The following is a 25,764-nucleotide window of genomic DNA, read 5'->3' as shown; positions in this document are numbered from 1 at the left end:
GACTACAATTAACCTAACTAAATTTCGTACTGATCTTTAACAGTATTGCATTTTTCTTCAGTAAAATCTCTGGTTTAAATTTGCAGGTATTTCATTAAAAGAAATTATATTTAGATCTAAAGTAACAAATGTAAGGTGCTTAGCTTAGGCTTCAGCGTCTGTTCAAAATTGGCCTTGGTGACATTTTTGAAGAAAAGAAAGATGTATTCTTTGCTCAAATAGTCATGTAAAGGACCACTGTAGTCTCAAAGCAGAATGTCATCAAATGCACTGGTTGTATTTTTTTTGCTTTTACTTGATTAAACATCAACTACACTTAGAATGATTTCAATGTCACGGCTAAGAAATTTCCTGCTGCAATTTTTAACGCCGGTCTTTAATTGAGTACAGGTGGGTGGCCATGATAAATACCTTAGAGGAACTGGTGTCTCTTTACAGCTATAAAAAGGAAATGTTTGGTGCCAAAAGACGTCCTTGTGGTCGAGAAATGCCCTTCTAATAAAAGAAAATAATAAACTTGTAGAAGTAAGAGGCGGTCAGGCTTTTTGCTTAAGCTCAATTAAAAACACGTCAAAATATCATTTACTTTTCTTGATTCCTTAGATAGGTCTAAGTTTTTTAGGATTTTTCTGGTTGTTACAACTTGTGGTCGACTCAAGATGGACCATCACAATTAACGATGAAATAGTAACCCCTTCTATGAATGAACCAGCTTCGATAAAAGATCGTGCAGGACCTGCCTACTGAATTTTTAGATAATTTCCGTAGGATTTTAGCCTTCTACCATTAAGAATTTTGACCATTGTGAAAATAAAGGGAATTTTGGGGATATCCCAAAAATAAAGAAAAAGGGCAAAAAGGTGATAAACAGCAAACCTTAAACCTTTCACCTTCCGTAATTTCCTCGTTCGACGCGCCTACCAACTACGGAACGGTGATAACGGAGCTATTTCAGCAGCAATTTTAATGGGCTATGGCAGTCATGGTAACGTACATTCACACTTCATGTGCTCTTGCCCATACATGCGCGGGCGCTTTGTTTCCTTCTCCATCGTCGCTATGGTTGCCAGCAAAAGAGATCGGGGGAAGAAGGATTTACGTGCAACAGAAAATTCACCAATTTCGCGTCCAACAGTTGGGGTGCTTTCGTTTTCCCTAGTTTTTTTACACTCTGCATAGCAATGTTTGTGCAGCTTCCAAGCCAAAAAGTGGATTTTCTATCCTAGCTTCAACTGGAAGATATTGCCATTATTTGAAACACTACGTCTGTTGACAATTCACTGGTTTCAAAATTGTATGCGTAGGTTGACAATTCAGTTTGTACCAGGTCATGGTCAAAATGGGTTAAATAGCCAAAACCGTTTTATATACTTTATCTACAAGTCCCGCATCCACATTTATTCTTCTCAAAGAAGGCAAATTAAATTTACCCCTGTAAAAAAATTTATTCAGCAGTATCTTCTTTAAGCCCGCAATCTACGTTTCTTCGACTTGGGTTTTCTCGATTTCACTGCCTTTTCAACGTTGACCTTCTCTATCCGTTTAGGTTCGATCAGTGGGAAGAACATCCTGTTGTCTGAAAATCAAACGATCCTTTAGATTACTTAGTTGAAATTTTTGTTCTAGCAAAAGTCACATAAATAGCCAGTTGATCATTTGCCACTTCTAAAATTTCTTTTGGAATAACCACTTGAAAGAGCATTGGAGTCACAAAAAAACTTGCAAGCTTAACAGTGGACAGGTAAGGCTTCCTATGATCGTACAAGTTTTTTCTCTCAATAGACGATGTTTCGGTGTTGCCTTGGCGGGTGACGGCGTCGGCGGCTTCCTTATGGAGGACATCTTCGCACTAGTTCGGAATAACCTTTGTAACGGCGACATTCTCGGTGTGGTTCGCCTCCCCTTTGTTTTCGTTGTACGGTGCTTTGGCTTTTTTTGATGCTCTAACTCTAGGAGGTGGCTCAAAAAATAAACCAAGGAGGAATTACCTAATATCCGTAGCTCTTGCCAAACAGTTAAACTTCAGGTGGGTTTCAGTGGGATCAAGGGTTTAGAATATAAGGTAACACAGAGCATAAGATAAGCCTACCGATTGGTTCCTCAATGATGTCTTTGACTTAAAAAAAACAAAAAGGAAATAATTTAATTAAGAAGTGGCAATATGGAACAGGAATCCAAAACTCCAATTAGTTTTGTAACTGCCTTTTTGCTTTCGCGGTGGGTTACAGAGCCCCAAGGCCATGTCATTGGCTTCCTATACTCTTCTATATGTCGGCAGGACACTCCTCACCCAAGTATTATGTGGTCTTTCGATTTCAGAAAAGACTCGGGGCGCTACAGAACCGCACTGTTCCATAATTCTGCCGCCACTAGGATCTACCTCTGAGGAAAGTCGGAAAGTAGGCTAAAATTTACGTCACTCGATTTAAAAACACTTTTCCATTTAAAATTCATTTTAACCGGTCTAAATGGCAGTGGATGTAGAGTAGCTACATCTTTCATAAGCTTGGCAGGATTTGCATGTCACATATATGTGACGCCAGTTCCGAGTGTGTTTAATTATGTAACCCAAGGTAAGAAACAGACTGGTTAAATACGCAAAACAAACCATAAAACAAGACCAAAAGCTAACCTGGCTCATGGAAGGGAATTTCACTGATCTCTTCTATAAAGTAAGAGAAGAATATTTTTTTCTTTCGCAATTAAATTACCCGAAATTTACTTAAAAACAAGCCTAAACGTGTCAAAAAGAAATCTCTTTATAGATTTTGATTTATCAACTTTTCTTAATAAGTCGCGAAAAAAGGAACCGAAGGTAAAGAAGGAGGGGGGGGAGTAGGCGAGAAATCAACAGAACGACATGATCCTACTTGTACTTAAAGGCTCTTCAGCAGCAAGTGGAGAATTTACGCAATGTTAGTGATCATCAAAACCTGTCTTTTATTTTTAAATAGGAAGGTTTTTAATGAAAAGGAGCAACTTTGGGTACTTTAGGGCCTTACCTTCCAGGCTTTTGAAATGACCTACAATGCAGCAATTTGATTGGTTAGTTTCGATCCCATACCGCTCTTCAAACAAACAGTTTCGGTACCTTCAATGAATTGGGGGAAAGGAAAAAAATTGCAGGAACAGTAAGACGCCAGTGTATCACCCCCACATTACTTGTAAATGGCATTTTTAAGGTCAAAAAGGGGGATTTATACTGGGGCGATCACTTTACTCACGTGGGAAGAATTGGAGGATCTTGAAAGCCTTCCGCGATTTTCCTGTAGACAAAAAGCAGTTTAAGAGTGGGTAGGAAATAATTCTCCAGATGTGTAAAATGGTCTACTAATCATAGGAGGAGGTGCACTCCTAGTTAGGAGTACATTGTCACCATATCATATCATTCACATAGAGATGAACCATTTCGGAGCCTTGCTTTTATGTAAGCTCCCAACTTCGTGAGCAATACACCCAGAGCCTCACAGTACCCCTGAACAGTACGGACTTGATACGAAGGGTATACGTGCTCATCGACAGTTGGCTATTCTTCTCGCCATCATCACCGAAATACTCACCCGTGAAGAGATACTCGCCTGTGCGCATGTACGCCTTCTCGCCCCTGTAGCGTTGACTGTAGGGATACTTCATGGTGAGCACAATGTGGATAATCATGGCCGTGAATACACTCAGAATGGCCAGATCGAGAAGGAGGAGGAGGAACATCGTCAGTTTCTCAATGTCCACCGATCCCAGGAACATCCATTCCTCGGTCATGTCCGAGTAGATTTCGTGTTGGTGACCACACTCTCTACTCATCGCTGGTTGTTAGCGTCCAGCTTTGCTGACAGTGGGTGGTAGGAATAAAAAACAATTTTTTCCGTTATAAAGTGAAAAATGGCAAAGGTGTCTTGCCAGTCGGCCATCTTGACGAAATGAAAGCAACTCACACACACTACTTACTACTTCCATTCAGTGCAATCAAGGCAAAAATTTTGACATCTGCGTTATCTGTCTCTCAATCGTCCGTCTAATCTACCCACGTGGAAGGCAAAAAGACGCACAACGAAGTAGTGATTATTCAAAGAGATACAAAGAAGGTGATGGAAAGCGTTGACCGTCAATGTGGCCGTGAGGTATCCACGGTTGTCAAAAATTGCATTGAAATGCCCCAGTCCAGGTCTATTTAGGCGGAAGGCGCATCAAGGCATAATCTGCTGTACAGTTGCTACAATCTCGTAGATGTGAGAGATGCATAGCGAAGTACAAAATAGGTGGTGGAAGGCGTTGATTGTCACTACCTGCGGGGAGAAACCCACGATTGTCGGATCCCGCTTAAATACCCCTGCTCCAGGCATGTTCAGGTGGGAGGTACTTCAAAACACAGTCTGCTACGCAGGTGCCACCTTTCCGTAGACGTGGAGAGTAAGAGGACTCACGGCAAAGTGCTGACTATTCAACGAGGTACAGGGAGGGAGGGATCCGTGGTTGTTGGATCGCATTGAAATTGCCCCCAAGTCAGGTAATTTTAGGTAAAGGACAAGTCGAGGCACAGTCTGCTGCGCAGATGGGCCACTGCCTCGTAGATGTGCCTATCGATTTCCGTTATCAGACGCTTGGAATTCAAATTTGACCCCGCGAGGTTTAAATCACAGCTGCGACTATTTAAACGGTGAGTAAATGATAAGTCTTTCGTCAATCGCAGCATCTTTTTTACAAAAAAGACAAAAATAATTGAGGAAATTAAACTAGCATTTTTTAAAATAATGAATTAGCTCGTCTCTTACTGTGTGACAGTACCTGCAGGTGAATAAACATTCGCTAGTTGATGAAGCTAATGAGGTCATTGGGTGGGCCATCAAGGGGGTCATTTGGCATCCTAGTCCACAGAAAAGTGGCAACAAAGTAAATTTTCGCTTCCTATTTTGTGTATTTTATTGTAAATTACGGCAGAAAATAGCCAAAAAAGATGTGAGATGAAGAGTGTCAACACCATACCCAATTTTTTACCCCTGAATAACATAAATATTTTTTATGGTCTTTAAAAAGGCTATAAGCTGTTCAAAAGTTAATAGAATTGAACTTTTGTATGTTAGTCACGAGCACAAATTATGTTATCTCTCTTTCGACTGCTGCGTCCCGCTTTCATCTGAACGCGTTGCTCCATATGTTAGGGGCTACGTATAGCTAAGTCGGGATCATGTATATGGTGTCCGGAAATTTCTGCACGATTCTTGCTAAAGTTGGTCAAGTAAAGGTGTATGTAAGTCTATTGGGACCGTCTTCTTCGCTGTGCCTCCTTATTTCCTCTCTCCCCTTCTCTTCGGTCATTTCGAACTTACCTTATAGCGTAAGTGATTGGTTAAATTGAACGCCATCTCATAGTTTTAGATGCCCCACTCCAAGTCTGGAGAAGGTTTATTTGAAAAGGTGTGGCAGCAGAGTACATTTTACATACAAAAAGCATCCCATACAGTAGCTTCTCTTTCGACCATGGCGTCCCGTCTTCACTTGAACACGCCACTTCACATAGGACCCTACGCATAAGGAAATGAGCTCAAAGTCATAAATATAATTAAAGTTGAAACTTGTTAAGCTAATACCCTCTCACTGTTTTGTTTCAACCCTACCACCACCGTCACCGCCACCGTCATCGCCACCACCGTTCGGGTAGAGGATGAAATGATAATGATGGAGCCAGAGCCGGTTCAAGATGTGGAGTGTGGTGGGGTGACGTTGGACGTGAATAACGCCAATTCCGCGCCCCGTATGATTTCAAGTTGTACACCAATACAAAAAACTCTTGAGGCAGGGGCAACAACCACTAATCCAGCGTCCACTGAGGGTCTCATGACCTCGCCAGAGTTTGGCCGACACCTAGACGTTGGCCGACTGATGGAGTTCAACCGAGAGCTGACCACGAGGTATGCCAATCTGCAGGCGCAGTTCGCTGAACTTGTGAGTGAACACAATCGCCTACAATATAGGCACAATATGATGGAGCTCGCAACTTTGCAAAACTCGCAAGTAGGCCATTTGAAGACTCACAATGACTTTCATGCGAACCGTTTCCAAGTTCTTTTGCTTCCTCTCCCCCCCTCGACTAGGGCGATGGACCTCAGCGTGGCAAGTGTGGCGAGGACACGCTATTGGCGGCGCAGTACCGCGCTGATCTGCGCAAGATGACCTCTGAGAAGGAGACGGTGTGCCATCAAGCGACGCAGCTGCGCGAGGACCTTCGCCAGACGGCCGCCCGCCTCGGTTTCCTGCAGACCTACGTATCGCAACTGCAACAGCGCTTAGTGCAGCGTGATCGCGTCATTCAGAAGTTAATGCAGGAGCGCGCTCTCAACGTCATCCGTGATGTGCATACACGGATGCTGCACAACGAGCTGTTGGAGACGAGAGGTGGCATTCGAGTCGTTGTGCGGTGAGTGCTCTTCCCTGTATGAAGTGTTAAAGATTGCCCTCACCCCCTTTTTATCCATTATAGATACCTTCCAACAGCAGAGGAGTTCAGCAACATAGAGATTGTAAATTCGAACGTCATTTTAATTCGCAAGCCCCTCTTCAACTTTGCCCATCTAAAGGGCAAAGCACAGGCAGAGCATCTCAGCGTCTTCAACATTCACAGCAACGCCACCCGCAACGCTGTCATCTTTGGCGATGTTAGAGACTATATTGAGGCCTGCGTTGATGGGTGAGTTGCCTCAATCCTACCTTCCGCCTAGTCATGGTTCCTGGTCTTAACCGATGGTAGACGATGGACTGAAGCCACTTTGGGTGGGCGAGTTGGCCCTGACAGGTTCGATTAAGTGTGTTCAAGTCTAGAAGTAGATGCATTAAAATGCGTGAAATAGCTGGAAGGCCAGTAGCATAAGCAGCATGGAGTGACAACCTTATGGAGATTGGAGGCCTCCGTATGGTCGAGATGAGTGATCTGTTAAGTCTTGACTGTGATTATGAGTGGCCTAAGCTATCTCCTTATTTGTCGGTGCGTTTGACCTTAAGCAACACCGCCGCAATAATCGCGAATGGACCAAAAGGCACTGGGAAGACACACACGATGGTGGGACCTGCGGACGACGCTGGGATTATTCCGCGTGCTCTCAGTCTCATTTCCCAACTCTGCACTGATCGCTCGCCCCTGTGGGAGTTCAAGATCTCCCTCAGTGCTATTCAGGCGAGTCAAGATTCAAGGCATAATTTTAAAATCGATAGTCCAGAAAGTTCATGACCTTGAGTGCAAGGAGATGGTGGTAGTTCCAGGTCACCCTCCTTGAAGTCGAAACCTCCATGGAGATACTCGCAAATCTACGTACAAATATTTCGTTCTGAGCTAATAGCCTCGAATCGTTTCCACTCTCTAGATTGTCGACGAGGAAATCTACGATCTTCTCACCGATATGGACGACAAATATGAGCTGAGGAGAGGCTGGTTTGCTGCCGACACCTTGGAGCGTCCATCGAAGATTACCCTCCATGATAACGGCTCCAGCATCGTTCTGAAGAATGTAACTGAATTGGAGGCCAACACAGAGGACAGGCTGATCCAGATCTTTTGGTGAGTTGGACTGCAGCTCACATTTGCTTTATTCAGATTGATTGTAGAGGAAATTTGCTAGGGTCCAGTTATGCAATAAGTAGGGAAGAAGGCATACCTCCTTGAAAGACTTATCACTATCGCATGAGGAAGGTCTAGGAGACTAGTCGCTTCAAGTAAAGGCCTGTTTAATCAACTGTATCCAGCAGCTATCCTTCTGTAATTAGTGATGCCTGGCAGACGCATTCCAAGTCAAGTCACATCGACTCAGCGCACTTCATTGTGCTGGTGCGCATCAAGGCCTACGGGAAGGTACCGCTGTCCAAGCCGACCAAAATGGGAACAGTAGCAGGTACACAGGCATTGGAAACCCGGGTCCGATGCCATCAAATTGTCAGCCATGGCTTTCTCATCCTGTGTGATTTGGTCAGTTTTGATCGACCGCGAACAAAAAGGATTACAAATACCGCCGCCTGGGTAGGTAAAACGGAGCGGCAAAGCATAAATGTGTGCGTTCTCTCATCAAATAATCATTCTTTCGGTAAAAAAACATGCTCTTTTAATGAAAAAATAAATACATTTTGCAGAAATGATATAGCTGGGACTGTATTGGGGCGTGTTTTCGAAGCCCTGCGGCACAATGCGACGCATCCACAATCGCCAATCCCAGTGCCCTATCGGGACTCCAAACTGACTCACCTGCTCAAACCAGCTTTGCTCTCGGAGGCCAAGTGTGCGGTGATTTCTACCATATCGCTACGTACAAGCATGTTCAAGTCAACCTACCGTACGTTGCAGTTGTCTGCGAAGGCAGTTGCAGCTGGCTTGGCTTCATGAGGCGGCTGAATATCCAAAAACATTTGGCCAATTTTATATAAATAGGTGCATGTTTGTTTTAAGATAAGATAAATCTTGAATGCAGCAAGGAATTGCTTTGGCCCTGATAAATTTTGATGGAATTTGGCAAATTATCTGGTCGGGTTATAATTGATTGATTAGTGTTTTAAGGTAATGCAAAACGCTGAGACCATTGACCAATGTTATATTGCCATTGCTTAAAAAAATCTTGCTAAAAATGGTCATGTGCTAGAGATGCTATATTCCAGTAACTTATGCGGGTTTTTTTATACGAAATGTAATCAAGGTGTCCGTCCCATGTGGACCAATATTCAAGTGCGTACGGGTTGACTTTAAATTTTTTAAGAATTTGTCAAGGCTGAAATAAAATGTGCAAAATAGGTATTATCTCGAGCAGCTTGTAAATTTATTGTTAGCGCTAGATTTTAAAGTACGAGAATAGGTATTTCAATAGATCAAACTGTGTAGAAGGGAACCCGATTTTAATAAAGCAAATTGTTCTACAAATGCGTGTGCCTTGTGTTTTTTAGCCTTTTTCAAAAAGTGAGCATAATATTTGCCTAAAGTCTACCCCCAGTTTGCTTTTATAATTTGGGTTTTCCTCGTTTTACTTTATCGAATACTTATGCATATGTCGAAGCGCGTCTCTCGTCATTTTCATCTAGCCTTGTGGTCTATCGGTGGTTGTTTTTGTGCTTGTAGTTTAGGATGGGTGAGACAAGTTCGGTACCTGAGGTATTGCCAACATCAATTTTCGTTAGCTAAAACTCTTATGCGTGTCGTAGGACCTTTCCATGGTTTTTCGCAAGTGGGCACGAACGAACTTGACTGGCTCGATGAGGAAGTCGGGGACTCTGAGATCCACGGGAAAAGGTGTCGCAGAAGACGTGGAAGAAATTATTAAATGCATTAGAGTAGGTTCCACTTTAGTCGTTTGACGTTGTGATCCTACTCTGCATGTATTTTGTGCGATAGCTTTGTGCTACTATTGTGCTTGTTGTCAACCTTCTTTTGAGTGGACACTCTTTTCAGCAAAGCAAGTTGACCGATCCCTCTTCGACATGGAGTGAACGGAATAAAGAATGGTGGGATGCAGCTACTGCAGGGAATCTGCACAATATGAAACGTCTTCTGAACGACGACCCAAACATTTTGCATTGGAAAGTAAGCCGGGGGCGCGTCTTCCCTTAACCGTATATTTTCGTTTCAGAGATGCTTATGATGTTATAGTTTTATGCCACGAAAGTGTTGTCCAACAGTTTTGGGACTATCATTCTGTCTGGCTTCTCGTCTGTTATTTGTTATAAGTATCATGTCATTTGTGTTTGTTCAACTTGTCCTACGTTTGAAACTCCTTAGTTGAATCATTGTACATCTTTTACGTTATTGGTAAGGTGATTTTTACTTCACGTTCATCTTTTTTAGAACCCTCTGGATGGTGTAAGCTGTGAAACGTTTAAGTATTTTACTCAACGCTTTTACTCTGATTTCACCTTATTCGGATCTTGGCAAAAACTAATAAATCCCGTTTCTTTTCCACGGTCATCTACAATGGAATCGCACTCGCGTCTACTAGTGGGTAGGTCTCACCTCCTCAGATTTGGGTTGAGCGGATTTTGTCAGTATACTTTGACCTTCATTCGAGGCTCCCCTCATTCTTGTTTTATTCTTATTTCATTAAGACTGCACTGCATTACGTCGCAAAAAGTGGTAATCTCCGATGTCTTGACCTTTTGGCAAAGCAATATGGGGCTAGTGTGGACACCCAGTGCAAGGTGAGTTGGTTGAACTCATTTTCTACCACTTTAATGTCCGCTTTTATGAAATCTGCTTATTTGCAGTTGCACGAAGTTTAAATTTTCTTTTTTGGTACTATTGGCTAGGCCGGTTAAGCAAGTATACGTTGCTTGGACGAAGTCACTGACAGCATGGTTAACAAATGTCGGAATGTCTTGTTATTTCAGCACACCCTATTATTTCACTACGGCAGCAGCTGATTGTGTATGACAAGTTGTTAAAATAATTGTCTATCGCTTTGAGTACCATTTGCACCCGACAGGCTGGATATTTGAGCTCCTGGTCGGATCGCCATAGTTAATGTCCATCTTTAGGCAAGAAGTGCCCGATGTTAATGTTAACATCACCGTCTATTGGCGTTGAAGGGTACTTAAATAAAGAGCTACTTGTATTCAACAGACGATTTTAGAGTTGTCTTTTATCCTGCTAAACCGGTTGCAAAGCATCAAGCGTTTGATTTTGCCTTCCTTTGAGTGTAGACCCATTCGATCACTGATAACATGACTGTCATTTGTTAGTCGGGACTTCATGTCTTCTTGGTTGGCCCTGCATGCCAAGAGTGTCCGGTTTTCAAACGGTGCTGCGTTAGTGAGTAGAAAATGCCTGATTTCGGTACCAAGGTAGTTTGAGCAAAACGCCTTTTACCATCGACGGCTTGAAAGTAAAACATTGGCTTGCTTGTTGTGACCTAATCTGTTTTGAAGTCATCATCTACCGCCTTGGAAATTGGGTGAGCATCAATCTTCGCTGGTGGTTCTGAGACCTTTTCGTTGATTCTATCGTTGGGATTATTTAGTCTCTGCAATTTGTGCTAATTGTCTGAGTAAGGAATATTTCAATCCGATGTTAGCCACTGAAGTTGTCGCTACTCAATACCTTGAATATCCTAGAGCTAAGCCTGGCCTATCACTGACTATCTAGGCGGTCAAACTCTCTAAGTTTCTATTTTTGTAGCAATGATTTGGTCACTTATTTGCTGTTGTCTCCTCAAATGGAGTAATATTTTAATGGCACGGGTACCCGCGACCATCATTTACTGCTTTTAAAATTGGAATGTGCCCCTTATCCACTGATGTCTCGGGGTATCAAGTTCCTTCACTCGCGTTGCTGCGTCGTTATCGTCACCAGAATTCTCTCACTTGGGCGTAAATGTCAGGTTTTGGTGCAACGTAGGTCGGTTAAACTAGGAGCTATCTAGATCCCGGTAAAATCTTATCACTACTGCGTTTGCATCTCAGATCTTTTTGCTGACTTATTTCGTGGTGGTTTGTTTTAGAAAGTGCCCAACTTTAATCCCGGGTAAACTGTTTAAACCACGGTCTTTGGGATCGTTCGTTTGTTTGACCTTACTTGTCACGATGATTTAATTGTTGTAATTTTACACGGGGTCAATACCGTACTGATGTTCCAGGTCGACCCTTCTCTGGGTTTTTTTGTATTTATTGCGAGAATTTATTGCTATCTTCCAAAATACCACTTACAGAATTGTTTTTCGGTTTTAAATAGTCGTAGCAACTGGTACATATAGAGATCTGGGAACAAACGAATTGTTTATTTGGTGAGGATCGGTATACTAAGTGAGGAATCTCCTTCTGGCAGACGGTCTAAATCTTGACTATGAGGCATGTTCTGTGGGAGATTTGCGCTTGTACTAAGAAGGATCCTGAGTGTGATTGGAAAGCCAATTGTAATGGGTCGAGTAGCCGTTTTGCTAAGTACCTGAATTCCTTGTCGATCCCCTGTTGTGGCGTTTCGGTCATTATAGTTGTTCGTAGGTCAGTGTGCATGATGCGTCCATTTTCATTAAGCACTACTTGTTCCGTCACGGTGTCTTAATGAATAAAGAAATGCTGTCCCATCATAATTATTGCGTTAGGTGTAACTAAACTGGTTGTGAATGTGGAGTTTTTTTTTCAAATTCGAAATTGATCAACACATACTTAATGGCTTAGTAATCATCTCGGTTTTTTGTGTGAAGTAGTTACTTGATGCCACATTGTTATTTACATCCATGTGAGTCATACCACGGATCGTCAACATGCAAACTACCTGCGTGGGTGTTACATTTTACCCTTAAAAGCATCACCCATCTTTTTTGTCTTGTGCATTAATGCTCCTTGTGACCTTTTACAGGCACACTAACAACCACAAGTAATGTCGGATGAAGGTAGTCTGAAATTTATGCAAAGTTCTCCCTGTGGGTGTGTGTGAGGGGATCTTGTAACAGTGAATGTGCAATAAGTAATGAGGGGGAGGTGTACAAGCGGACTCTCAGTTGTTCTGACTCTAATCCCTTCGCTTTTCTTCTCACATTTCATGCCCTCCTTCGAAAGAATGTAAGTGTGCATTATTCTGTGTTTGCTGACTTTGCTCTGCCATGCATAATAGCACTGTTCACATGCGCACGTGTGTCTGTGTGTTTATTTGCATAAAATCTGCGCATTATATTTGTGTGCCTGTGTGCAGTAGCTTATTTGAAATGTTATTTCCTCTTTCTCGCTCTCTTTGAACCTATTTTGTATGAGGGGATTGCTCAAAAGTTGCCAGGCGATTTCTTTAGAACGGAGATTTTTGTATGCCTTTAATGTCTAGTCGCAAAAACTAAGAGGGAATGAGAGGCTTGTGGTGTCACACACGAAACCACATGCGCGTGCATTCTTTGACGCTCATGCACCCATGCCAGGTATGTAAATGTGAGACGCCAGCTCAAGTTTTGACGGGGAAGAAGGCAAGACGTAAAGATGGAGGAAATTGGAAAGAAATCCGAGTTGATTGCCAAATTAGAGACACGAGTAATATCTGCCCCACTGCCTCTGCACTGGTGAAGCTTGCTTGTAGGGAACGGCTTTGCAATGAGGCGAGCCTTTTTTTAGTGCCCTTTTGCCCCTTGGAGTTTGTAGGGCCCAACCGGTTGAAAGGTATTATGAGGTGAGCTTGGCGACTTTGATTTTTCACAATAAAGCACAGCTTAAGCGGTGCCAATGTGTTTAATATGAGTTAATCTACCTGATTAATACCTTTGTACAGCTAGATCTTTTTCGAACACGAAAAATGAATGTAGTATCATATTAAATGTAGTCCTTTAAAGTGCTTCACCTAGGCAACGCGACCCTAGTCAATCCATTTGTAGACTTCAAAACGGGAGAGAGTGGGTGAGAAGTGGCAGATAATAAAAGTATCTGATCAGTGGGCTTGTGACTGTCGTTGATGTTTTATAGGAACTTCTAGTTTGGCACAGTGGTGCGGTCAGAAATCTTTTAGCAAAACGAAAACTTCCCTCCCTTCATCGGGAACATCTACCCACTAAGATGGAGAAATTTTGACCCAGGAAAGAGGGAAGCATAATTTACAAGGCTACGAATCACTTTAGAACTCTTTTCCATTGTTTCAAACAGCGCCTTCAGGACTTTGATGTTCAATATGCAGATATTTATGAATAATATAAGATTTGGACCTTTGGAAACTTTGGTATCACTACTCCTCTCTCTGGAGAGCGAATGAGAAGGCGAAGAATTATCAAGCTCCTCGAACCACTACGTTGGGTACGTGAGTGCTGAAGAACTTAGAGCTTATACCTTGACAAAATTTGGAGTTAGTGTCACCTAGGGACCCTTCAATCCATCTTTCAATGCGGTCTGAAATCGAAGGGTCTGGTAAAGTTTTGGCACTATTGCAGTGTGCCTGAAACTATTATCAAGAATTGAAGGCCAATGTGTAAACTTTCCAGCAGATGAAACGCCAAAGTTTGTGTGGTTTTAGTTTTGGCGAATCTGGACTTCCTTGAGTGTTCCCTGCGAAAATTATGTCAAGCTTTGGCAACTACGTTTCGAGTTCGACCGGCTTGAAAAGGCATGATTCTGGCAGACGTGAGGTTTGGTGGTGCACAGTTCCATTTAGTTTTAATCGAAATGTGCCTGTGAGAGTGGGGTTTTAAAAAAGCCTCATCATTACAGCCATTGATACCATCTTGAATCTTCCCAGTGTATGATTTGAAGGTATTGAGGTGGAGCGTTAGTACTTCCTTTTAAAGATATTCTCACTAATCAAGACACATGAGCATCGAGTAACGTCATGGTTCCTCTACTAGTTAGGCATGGATGAAACACTTTCAACCCTTGTGCAATCCATGATAGGAAGGTGTTCAGGAAGTCCTGGCAAGCTATTTGAATTAGCCTTATATCGTTTGGCCGCTGAAAGTTCACTTAATAAAGGCGGAAAAGTTTCTGTCCGAACTCAAACTGTAGAGGAGTGTGGACTTTGGCCCTCCTTTCAAGCCGTAATAGGTCATACCAGTATGGATGAGGATTTATTATCAACGTACGGAATAGCTCTGAGGCTCGTACCACAACTAGGGGGTCTTGCTACTAACTAGGTGTGAAAGCCGAGGAAATTGAAGAAAACAGTTTTGAACCGTATAAAATTGTATTCTCTCGAAATTTTTTGATGGAGGCGTATCGAAGGCCTGTCTCATCAAGCTTGACTGCGTAACCGTCTCATGATCGTTTCTTTGTAGGGCTCTACACCTCTCCATATCGCTGTGATGTACTCACAACGTCTCCTTGCTCGGTCTCTGGTCCAAATTTATCGTAAGTCTTTTTGTTTATGCATTTTGATGATCATACATCGTACTATTTATTCTGTATCCCTTTTTGAGTGGTTAATGTAACTTTCCAGAAGCACGTTACCTCTCGATGAAATGCCAAGTTGGGGTAGATGACTTCTGGGCTCATCAAGACTTAACGGACGATGATCTAGACCTCTTCTGGCCCTTGCCGAGTTAGACCTCTATAGTTACTGGAACAGGAATCTCCTTTGCTGCCCCCAATCATGACTAATAAGAAAGGATATTTCGGTCTTTTTTTCAAGAACTATTCACCTCTACATTGTGTTACGACAGGAAGCTCAGTAGTATACATTTTAATGTCACCTACACACCCGTCAGACTAGACTCCGGTCGTGGTGATTCCATTCCCAGCCCACAGCCTCGACAGTAATGCTTGCGAACATGCATTCAGTACGTAGGAATGGAATGGCGTACACAGTCATGCAGGCGGAACAGAGCGGTTCACATTGGTAGGAATCCTCTTGTTAGATTCTCTGTTGCTGCTTTTTCACTATTTTGATGAGAAAAAGGTATTTAGCATAGCGATTCACCTCTGAGAGCGTTGTAATGCATCCATGTATGGGAGCGTGTTTAAGTGTTTTCAGGATTTTGGAATAATCAAATCTGCTTTTGGAAACTATGCATGATTTTGATTTCAACTGTGATAATACATCTTGCGGACCCGATTAAATTTCTTCTTTTGTGTTTTCCGTCCATCGGGCGTATTTTCGCATCTTAGTTGAAGCCACTTTTTCTCGACTGTCAGCTAGCCAAAGCACTGTGAATGACTTGCTACCTTGTTGTCGCCCGATCCTCTATTTGGGTTTGGTTCTAGGCTTGTTTGGCCACAAGGAGGTGGTAAGTTTCGTTGTTTACTTTTCTGAGCGTAACTTTGTGGTTATGTTCTTATTATTTAGAAACTGAGCCTCTGTTTGAAGTTGACTTTGATCAGCAGTTGTCGGACCATCTTTGCGCGGCAGTATTTGATTCCTCTGCGCCGCTATTCAATCTGAGTTGGCCAAATTATGAATGCGAAGTGCACGTTTCCTATTAATTCAAAGCGCTCCGAGTATTTTCTGAAGTCGAAAGTATCATGCTACTAGGGCGTAGTGTATTGTTCACGTACAGAAGGGGTTTGAGGGCGTCTACTAGCACGGTCTGGAAGCCATACCGCTTAGAGAGAGTAAAATGGCCGAGCCTTAAGTTACTTACATTCCTCTTTGCCACATTGTTCTTAATTTATTTGGGTTCCATTTGTCTAGTAGAGAGATGGAGGAGGAATCAGACGTTCACTTAATCGACATCTTCAAACAGGTACCATAGCTAGCTCTGTGATGAACTTTTCCAGATGGTTCACTGTCACGGCTAGTGTTGATCCAGTTGCTAATAGCATTTCTGCAGAACACGGGCCCGAGGTAGTTGCTGAAGGTGACATCATTTACAACCCTTCTATTAAGAGTCCTGGCAGATCTTCCTCTTGGCGTCAGATGTTCGTCGTCAAGGTTCAGCATCCAGGAGGGGAAATCAGGCTAGTCGGACTCGCTTTCCACTGCCACCAGTGTAGCACCGCGAGTCTTGCCTGAAGACGAAAGTAAGCATAATGCTGGGATGGAAAAGGTGGGGAGGTGCTCACATGACCCGGAGGTCATGCTCCCAGTGGAAGTACTAAGACGGAGGCTAAAGTACCCGCAAAACTGGGACGAAGAGCTAAACAATCTATCAAGGCATTACCGTAGTCCCCCTATCATCCTTAAAACCTCTCAATTCATTCAATTATCAATTCGTTTACCAGCTATTCTTATTCAATTTCTTTTAGTGTAGGAATTTGTAGCTTATCTTTGCATCACTTCTTTGCCTATTCGACCTAGTTTCGGTGTCAGTACTACACACTGTAGTGTTAATACCTTGTTTTTTATCTACCTCTCGCTTTTCCTTCCTTTCCACTCACTTCAAAAGTACATCCTAAGGATTAATCAAATGCATTAATAGCTCCGCTTTCACTTCAAAAGTGCACGGCACACATCTCCACACCGATGCTGCCGCTACAGTTGTAACTGTTTAGCATAATGCCTTTCCAAGGCGCCCTTTTTCTTTTTTATTTTCTCCTGCTCCAATCTCTTTAGACGCGCGCACCGACATCATGGACTACACGGGTCGCTTTCCACGTGATCTCATCTCGACCCCGGAGATAAAGGAGGATTTGGAGGGTAAGCATCGTGAGAGGTGCCACACCCACATCTCTCTGCCTCTTCTTCTCCTTCTTTGAGAAAAAAATCAATGCATTAATTTTATTTGATTCTTCTTTTCCTGCAGAATTGTTGACGTCCGGTAGATTGGCGATCATTAGAAAACAGCGTAAGTTTAATACTGACTTAATATTTTGCATTTTCTTTGTGGAGTTTTGGGCGCTACAAGCTTTGCTAATTTTCTGCTTGAGTAGTCTCAGAAGGAAGTCATTGTGGATTGCAGCATGAGTGGGCTTTTCTCTAACTGACACTCGTTGATATCGGTTTTCAGGTATTTTACATGGAACTACGACGTTAAGAATTAAATGACCGACTTTCTAGATGTGAATTGTCACTACCCACCCCCATATCTCCAGCTTGCCACGAGTGCTTTTGGCAACCGCCTTTGGTTGTCCTAACTTTAACAACTTGCACTACCTTAGATTTCACTATTCTCAGTCACGCAGTTTGTTTATTTGGTTTGGCACGAAATAGAATCGGTTTTGCCTTTAAATTACGCCGGTACCTGAGGTGTTTTGGAAGCACTTTGGCTCTCAAAAGTTGGTCAACAAATGAATGGAGGAATATTGGTAGGTTAGGCAGGTGATTTTAATCTTGAAAATGATCCAAGTGTCGTCCGGGGTGCTGAATCTATTGACTACTGTCGTGACTGAGGTAAAAACAGTTGTGGCGCTGCAAAGCGGAGACGCTGGTTCGCAGCTTCTAGAACTGAAATACCCGGCTAGTAGGGATGTAGCCAACGGACGAAAGGAAAGGTCCGTTCTGAACTGTCATATTGGCGACCTTACCTGGGGTCACGTCGGTAAATGGCACAGGCGATGAACTGACGGCTGTGATGAAAATGGCGATTTAGCAACACCATTTGATGCGGTTGTGATTCTGTCAATGCTGAACAATTGAGCAAGTAGTCAAAGGACGTGGTACCAACTAAATGGGTTCTTCTTTCGCATCAATTGAAGTGGCAAACCGTCTTTTCTTTTGTCCTTCGTCGACAATATCAAGTACGGCTTCATGGTGCCTTATCAATCGAATATGGGCGGTTAATTCATATGTGACCCAAAAAATAGCAACTCTTCCTCAAATTACAGGGGGAATGTGGATTTGTGATCTTCTGGCATGCTTATGGACACAAATTCCCATTCGTAGAATGTGCAAATCTTAGGTGACAGTCATTTTCTCCTTAACTTTCCTTTTCAGTTGAGATCCTCAAAAAGCCCCAAAAGACCTCCTTCACTTCGCGCAAGTCCCACCTTCATGTAGGGAGTGGTGAGGAGACCCTCAACAAGGTCTCCAAGTCTAGGCCTATCAAAATGGACTTCTATACACGCCTTCTCCTCTCCGCCCTCTCTCGCGACCGGGGGTATGTCAACACCCTTGTCCGCCGTCTGCGTCATGCCATCTTCATCTCGCCTTCTGACCTCTTTGACGATATAGCCGACAACGAACTTTCACGCCACCGTGGGCGTGACAACTCACAGAAGAGGGGCTCTGTCTTCGCTGGTGGAATTGGTGAGGGTGAACGAAGATTCACCGTCTTCAAGGTGCCACACTTGCCGCACCCCCCACGAAACTTAAGCGCGGGTACTTTGATGACGGGAGGGTTATGGAAACGCAACACCCTGGAGGCGGGGGAGAAGGGAAGACGGTGGTGGAGGGAGCAGAAGACGGCCCAGAAGGTAATAAGGAAGACTTCCACTTCAACGTTGTCCATGCTTCGTGGAGGGGTAAAGAGGGGTGGTGCGAGCGCATTTGAAAGACACTCGTTTGTGGGTATTGAACACTTGACGGCAAGATTGGACGCGGTGACGGTAGCGAAAGATGGCGGTGCAGTGGAGGAGGATGGACGCTTCTCGAGGCATCCGTCCGATGTCTCCGACTGTATCACGGTATGTGGAGGAAGTCTTCTTGAATTTAAGCTCCGTGGAGAATTTTGAGTTTCTCAGATGTAATTTATGCCGTTTTAGATGATCTTGTTAAGCCCTTAGCGGTCTGCGGCGTTTGTGAGGTGGATAGTCGTTAAGCCAGCGTGCAATTAGACAACGACGCTTAACATTCGGGCCAAAGGTCACTAATCCAGGATAGTTAGCTACTTAGCCAAGGTACAGATTCTACTTAAGCGGCCCCACACCTTTTCCCTCCATGAATGTAAGGGGGGGAAGGGGAAGGAGATGTTTGGGTCAACTCGGGTGTCTAGCTAACACCTGGGGAGCAAATTTGGCAGCAGAAGCTTTTTCTTCGGCCTGCTTGACTGTGTTTGCCACGCCCAGCATCAGGGACTCTACGCGTTAAATGCTTGTTTACAGGCCTTACTGTCGAGACGGTGCGTTGGACTTGGAACCACCACGGCCGAAGCCTAAACTGCCGCTTGTGTAGCTGCCTTTGAAATGTTTACTACTGAACTTTCTGTCACAGCACAGTCCTCTCTAGTATACAAGTATTTAAGGCTTTCCTGAGGTGAATTGTTAGAAAGCTTTTTCCCCGCCATACTGTTTAATTCATGCCTTACTGTCACTGCCATCTATCATCCTGATGAGGTAGCTCGGACTAGACTGGATCACGAAATGTTTCCCAGCTATCTGTACTTACTGTTCCACTGTAGTAGCATGGCTTTTATGCGCGGACAGGCAGGCGGGCGTTGATTAAGTCACTCCTTCTCTCCATGTTTTTTAGAAGTCCTCTTCGGACGATGACGATGTGGTATTCGACTCGGTCTCGTCGTCTCCCAGCCCTGATGGTGCCGGTAGTGGAGGCGTGCGTCGAACTTCCAATCTCTCCTCCCTGGTGGCGTGTACCGAGGACCTGTTTAGTCACTACTTTCCCTCATCCCCACATTAACTGCGCCTGGCCCAGCAGCTCCTCAATCTCTGTGGCCGTCTGTACATATCAATGCGTACCTTCTTTTTTTTTGATTTTTTCCTCCTCCTTTGTGTTCAGCCGCGGTTTCTTCGGCACAGGGGAGGGTGGGAGCTGATCATATAATCCCTTTTGGAAGATCGGCTACATGGTTCAGGAGTTTGTCATTGGCTGCAAGTGAAAAGTTATAGTGTCCTGGGATTTACTAGTGGTGGAAGGTTGATTGGACAAAGACTCGGACACCACGTGGTTGGAACTGCGTGAATTCGGCTTTTGTGTACTTTAACGGCACTCGGGATGCCTTTTTGGCTACGTCCAGGTAAATAAAAATACCTGCGGTCTGGGAGTGTCTTCCGTGGAGTTTTTGGCCGAAGAGTGGTCCCGGTTGGCTGATACGCTGTACTAGACCTTATAGTGTTGCCTGTTTCCCTGAGTGCGGTCTCCTATTTCGACCCAACAATTTTACGACACGCGGTTCTCCCTCACGACAGTAGTGGATCTTGTTAGGGTCCAGGCGCAGTTGTCATGAGATGCATGAATGTTGGGGAGACTTCACCGGGCGTTCTCCTTGGGAGTGCCGTCTCCCCATTCATTCTGAGGTAGTTCATTGTGTCTTGAGGTCCTTTAGTTGGTTAAATGAGGGCGTTTGTGATCACGGAGTCACTGACTGGGGGCTACACAATATTCCACCCAAGTGGGGGTTAATCAACGTGCCATGTGTCTTGCCGTGAAGACAGGCTTAGGCCTTCGAAAAGCCGTTTTGCTCCAGCTTCGGTGACGCAAAAGCGGTAACGGAAGGGAGTGAAACAGCAATGGGAGTAATTCTGTGACATCTGCACGACAAAATCACTAAAGTCCATCCAATTAACTGTACGGTGCTAAATGGTCCTCCCATGACTTGCTACTTTCTTCAAAATATAGAAAGATTTTGGGTAAAGTACTTTAGGCACCCTTACCTTGGTGTAGGGTGCATTAACTGGTACAGCACATATAGTCCACAAGCTTCATTTCACCTGATCGACCTTCAAAAAAGGCAACTTTAAAGATGCTTTTTCTAAATTGAAGTCAAAGATTTGCTGTATATAAAATGTAAAAGTTATTACATCTTCCTACTTCATATAATAAAACTATTACAGCCTTATTTGATGGGGTATATTACTCGCCTGTTATATTCTCTAAGAAAAAACCTTGTAAGGCACCCTGCCTGCCTTTGGATGACTTGCTACTGGAATTAAAATGAACTGATGAAGCTTCCGAACTATTTCCAGCTACCATTTTTGTCATACTTTTACAACAAAATTAATCTTCAACTCGACTCATTCACTAAGGCATTCTACTTATGACTAATAAGTAGAAAAGTTACTAGTGGATATCCACCGAGTTGGAATTTCTCACATATATTCTAAACCTTCCAATGCAACAACCCATCCTCTCCTTTTCAATTAAAGTCAATTTGAAACCTTCCCAGTGTATGCACGCTTCTGGATTTAAAATGCATAAACATATCAAATACCTACTAGATGTAGGAACCAATTTTGCTGTGGTGCGCCAAGTTAAAACTTCTTAAAAGCTATTTTTTGCAAACTCGTTTGTTTCAACCTCACTAAAACCTAGGATTTTTAATTTGGTTTATTACAAGCTCCGTTTTTACCATAGGAATTTAATAGTCAAAATCTTCATGAGATCCTAATTGTACTAAATATATTGTGAACTTTTGGCTCTCCTTTGGACGAAGCAATATTTAACCACTTTTTTCCAAACAGTTCGCGTATGTCAGTATTCCGATTCCTTGGGGTTGTTTTTCATTTCTAACGTGGAGATGCTGCCTGCTATGTAAAATCAGATTGAACATCCGAAAACGGTATGTTGCCTTTTTGGGTAATTCGGCGAATAATTGAAACAACTCCCTGTATATCATAAGGTAATGTAACCCCTTGAAGCTATTTGGCAAACAAAAGTCTTTAAGCTGCCGCCATGTGTCGGCCATCTGGTTCAAAGTCCACTGCCTTCAAAAGGACTAACCATCGTCCTTGGGAAGCACCAATCAGCTTGCCGAAAAGGGAGTGTACACACGCACCGCCTACTATGTGCACGCATTTGCTTTTCATCTTGTCGCGTCATTTTGATTTAAGCTACCGTAGACATGTCCGTGAGGTCACGACCGCATTCACCGGTGTCGCTACCCTCTCCTCATGAGGCGGAGTTTGAACCATTGCAGGCCTTCCTCCTCAAGAACACCACTGTCTACGCCTATCCACGTCAGAGAAGATGTCCACGCAATCGGACGGAGGACGTTGACTCTGTGAAAGCCATTTGTCAGCGCCTCCTTTACTTTCTGACCTTCTACACGGTCCTTGCCTTGTTCTTTGTGGGGTACCTCAACTGGTATATGTACTTTCAGGTATGTATGCTTGTCTACAGATTTGATATTTATCTTTCCACTTATTTATTTTCATTCTTCTTTCCTTCTATCCCTTTATCCATATGTCTGCTATCTTGCTTTCACTTATCAATCAGATATTTCGCTCGTTTATTTATCCATCCTTTCATCGACTTATGTGTCACGTATGTGTGACACTTTTGCTTTAGGCAAGAAAGCCACCGCGTCACAAATATGTGACGGACAATCTATCGACAAATTAGATTGCTCAAACTTTTTTGAAGCGACAGCAACTGTGGCTATCTTTAGCGAATTCGTGAAAGATCCCCCTTTTTTCCGTGTTTTAGTGTGACGTGCTTCTACTCCCTTGGCTAAAACGCCACATCTTAATTCACATTTTCATCAGCAGCCCTTCATGGCGTTATAAATTTGTGACATTAATCCTGCGCCATCCAGAAATAAAATTTGCCAAGTTAGCAGGTGTGAGTGATGCCTTCCAAGGTCTTCTCGTCTGTTTTGGGCGTTGCAACAGTGAGGACTGTTCTGTAGGCCGCACTCAACTCTTCAGACGGTGCCTCGTAGAGCCGTGTGTGGCTCTTCAAGCTCCATATTGGTGGGATGGGTCGGCTTGGTTTAATTTGATTTTGGTCCAAAATCCACCAATCAGGAAGTGGCTTGTGTGGAAAGCTGACAAGGTTAAAAGTTCTAGAAATGACTGGTCAAACAGATTGACAGGCTTCGTTGTCCAAATATCTTAGCAAGAAATTTGAACCCCTAGTAGTGTGGAGGTAGTTCCATAGTCGCTCTCCAGGAGATTTAAGCAACTAGTAGTATGGGCGGCCCGAACCAAGTTCTATGTCGTTGTCGTAGAGGCTGATTTACATACGACTAAAAAGCCCGTTCAAATGTGCTACTGGAAGAAGTAAATGCCTCTCCGTTTAAAAAGTCAAATAGTTTGCTATTTTAGGGGTAGATTCTGCCTTCACTACAAGTCCTTGAATTTTCTTTCTTTCACACGAGGCACGAGGCGCCAAATGGTCCTTCAGAGTGTAGAGTTTGAATCACACAATCGGTTAGTCTGGTGGGTCTTGCGCGCCCATAAATCAACCGAACACGTACATTCCCAATGTCTTCTCTAGCTCTTTGATAAATGGCGCTGCTGGTGCTGCCTGCGCTGCCGCAGCGCGGTTCAATGAAAGTGCTCGTGCACACGAGAAGACGCCTGCATCCCTAGACATCCGGAAGAGCGTGTGAAGTTTTGTATTTTTTTTTTCACCTTACCAGTTATACTTCACCAACGCATGGCCACACAATTTGACTGGCTTATGTAGCAGTCGTCAAGATGACTGACTTTGATTGACTAGCGCCCTCAATCAATCATCTTTACACCATATCGACCAATTTTTGTCCTTAGATTGAATTATGAATGCAAAAATGAGACCATTCTATCAAAGCTTCACTCTTTTCTTGACCTTCAGGTGCCCCGTGACCATCCAGCCCTCACCGGAATGCAGTCCGCCTTGCAAATGAATCCCGGCCTCAGCTACATTCCCAACCCCGACCTCTTCTCAACCCTCCTCTACTTCCGCACTCGTGAACCCCTGCCTTACTACAAGAAGTCGGATGAGATGGCGGCCTTTCTACACGCTTATCAAGACAACACTGGTTCCACGGAGTACGAAGACTGCGTTCAAGAGGGCGGCTACAAACAGAACCCCGAACGCCCCTGTACCTACGATATCAACGCTGGTGGGCCTTGTAACATCATGAATGGGTAGGCGGTCAAGCTATTCAAATTTGCCACCTTACTACATCCTGAAAGTTGTCTGCATTCCCTCCGATATGGTAACTACGACCATAGTCACTCTAGACTATTAATGGCAACGTGGCGGATCTATCCACCTTAAGAGAGAACAAAAAAACCAATGACAACTTTGTGCTCCACGAGGCTCTAGAATTTGGCGTGGTAAAACGTGTCTAAACGCGGGTGAGAAAGCTGCCTGATCCGATGCCACTGATGGCGACCACACGCACGCGCTTAGGAATTCGAGATGAAGGTGGAGAGAGAGAGACAGGTTTGCACATGTGGCTGAAACTGTCCAGTTTACAGGGCGGAGGAAGGAGGGTGGAATTGGAGGCCTCATTGTGTGGTCTAACGGTAGCGAGACACGCGAGAGTGCTCACTACACCCACATCGATGTCAGGGCCATCGGTCGTGGCAGTGACAGCGCGGTAGTCTAGTTTTCTAAGCTGTGCTTCCTCACTTTCTCTTGTGATGGCAGGAGATACAAAACCTTAGAACCAGGGTCTAGTTCAACTTGTCACATGTATCGGTCTTGGAGGTTTCTCAATGCTCTACTGCTCACCTCGTCGCACCTTGCACTACACCATTCAGACTGCGGTACTCGGAAGGAATCTAGGATAGCTTGGCGATTTGGAGAGAGACGATGGCGTAGTTGGATGAACCACTTCAGGACCCTGAAGTCGATGCGCCAGTAGGATGTCATTTACTTCAGTCCATTCCAATTCCTTAAGTGATCTAGAGGAAAGGTGGAACCAGTTTTGACTCATAGGGCTCTATTTGTCTCATGGGCAAAAAACTGGAAGGTGCGCAAAACCACTTACATGAACTCCTCCTTACTTCAAGATGAAATGAAGTAAGGTCTGACCCCAGCGACAAGTCGTTGCATAGTGAAATGGGGACAAGAGTAAAAAGACATTATATTAAAGAGCATTCCTTGAAATGTGCTTTGTTTTTTGTCTGTCACAAACTCAAAATTCCTAGGTTGTCTTGGATGTCCCTCACACATCTACCACCTTCCTATTTATCTCATTCTTCCACAGCTACGGTTTCGACACAGCCCAGGCCTGTTTCGTCCTCAAAATGGGTCGTATCTACGGCTGGCTGCCCGATCCCATCGACGAGTTTGCCACGGGGGTGTTAGTCAAGTGCTCCGGCGTAACCGAGGACGACACTTTCAATTTGGGCATCATTCGGTACTACGATATGGACTACAAGTTCTCAGCCATCGCACCAGGCAAAAACCCGGGGAAATTGGACAATGGAAGTTTTCACTCCATGTACTTCCCCTATACAGGACAACTGGCCTACCTGCAACCGCTGGTGTTTGTGCTGTTTGATGGCGTGAAGCGCAACACCTTCATTCGCGTGCGCTGCTGGCTCATTGCAAAAAACATTAAAGTGGATTTTGAAAAACGTGAAGGTAGTACAGAGTTTGAAATCATCTATGACTAGGAGAATTTAAACCGAAGAGGATCCTTTCTTGCTTCTTCTAATTTCATCGGCCGTCTTGGGACTATTGCTGAAAGAAGGGATTACCATCGCCTCCTCTAATTCAACCAATAGGAATCGTGGATTAGGTCATCGGAAGATTGCCTTCGCTAAGAGCTTCTTATGAGTATCTTGAGTACGTTGGATTGACAGTCCTTTAATGATTGGTAAAAGATTTTAATAAACACTAATGCGGAAAGTCAAGATGAA

General features: G+C 43.8%; 2 protein-coding genes across 2 annotated transcripts; one reads left to right on the top strand and one right to left on the bottom strand. All coding sequences in view use genetic code 11, as the record gives it.

Annotated features, from left to right (window-relative positions):
* Window positions 1–3,197: 3,197 nt before the first annotated feature.
* EGR_05181 (hypothetical protein) lies at window positions 3,198–3,801 on the bottom strand (the record flags this gene model as incomplete). Its single annotated transcript, XM_024494430.1, has 2 exons — window positions 3,198–3,266; window positions 3,469–3,801. The coding sequence occupies 2 exons, from the start codon at window positions 3,799–3,801 to the stop codon at window positions 3,198–3,200; spliced, it is 402 nt and encodes a 133-aa protein (XP_024351216.1).
* A 1,381-nt stretch (window positions 3,802–5,182) lies between these two features.
* EGR_05180 (Kinesin-like protein KIFC3) lies at window positions 5,183–25,518 on the top strand (the record flags this gene model as incomplete). Its single annotated transcript, XM_024494429.1, has 23 exons — window positions 5,183–5,249; window positions 5,579–6,009; window positions 6,090–6,412; window positions 6,476–6,682; window positions 6,994–7,169; window positions 7,204–7,211; window positions 7,353–7,546; window positions 7,735–8,034; window positions 8,113–8,312; window positions 8,670–8,698; window positions 9,086–9,118; window positions 9,169–9,297; window positions 9,416–9,547; window positions 9,809–9,958; window positions 10,066–10,158; window positions 14,694–14,766; window positions 16,907–16,990; window positions 17,097–17,138; window positions 18,227–18,915; window positions 19,700–19,835; window positions 22,015–22,283; window positions 23,741–24,036; window positions 25,107–25,518. The coding sequence occupies 23 exons, from the start codon at window positions 5,183–5,185 to the stop codon at window positions 25,516–25,518; spliced, it is 4,473 nt and encodes a 1,490-aa protein (XP_024351215.1).
* Window positions 25,519–25,764: the final 246 nt, after the last annotated feature.

This window comes from Echinococcus granulosus (genome assembly GCF_000524195.1).
Source record: "Echinococcus granulosus chromosome Unknown EG_S00036, whole genome shotgun sequence".
Lineage (NCBI taxonomy): Eukaryota > Metazoa > Platyhelminthes > Cestoda > Cyclophyllidea > Taeniidae > Echinococcus > Echinococcus granulosus.
The sequence above is the reverse complement of the archived record's forward strand: the minus strand, read 5'-3'. Positions and strand labels throughout refer to the sequence as shown.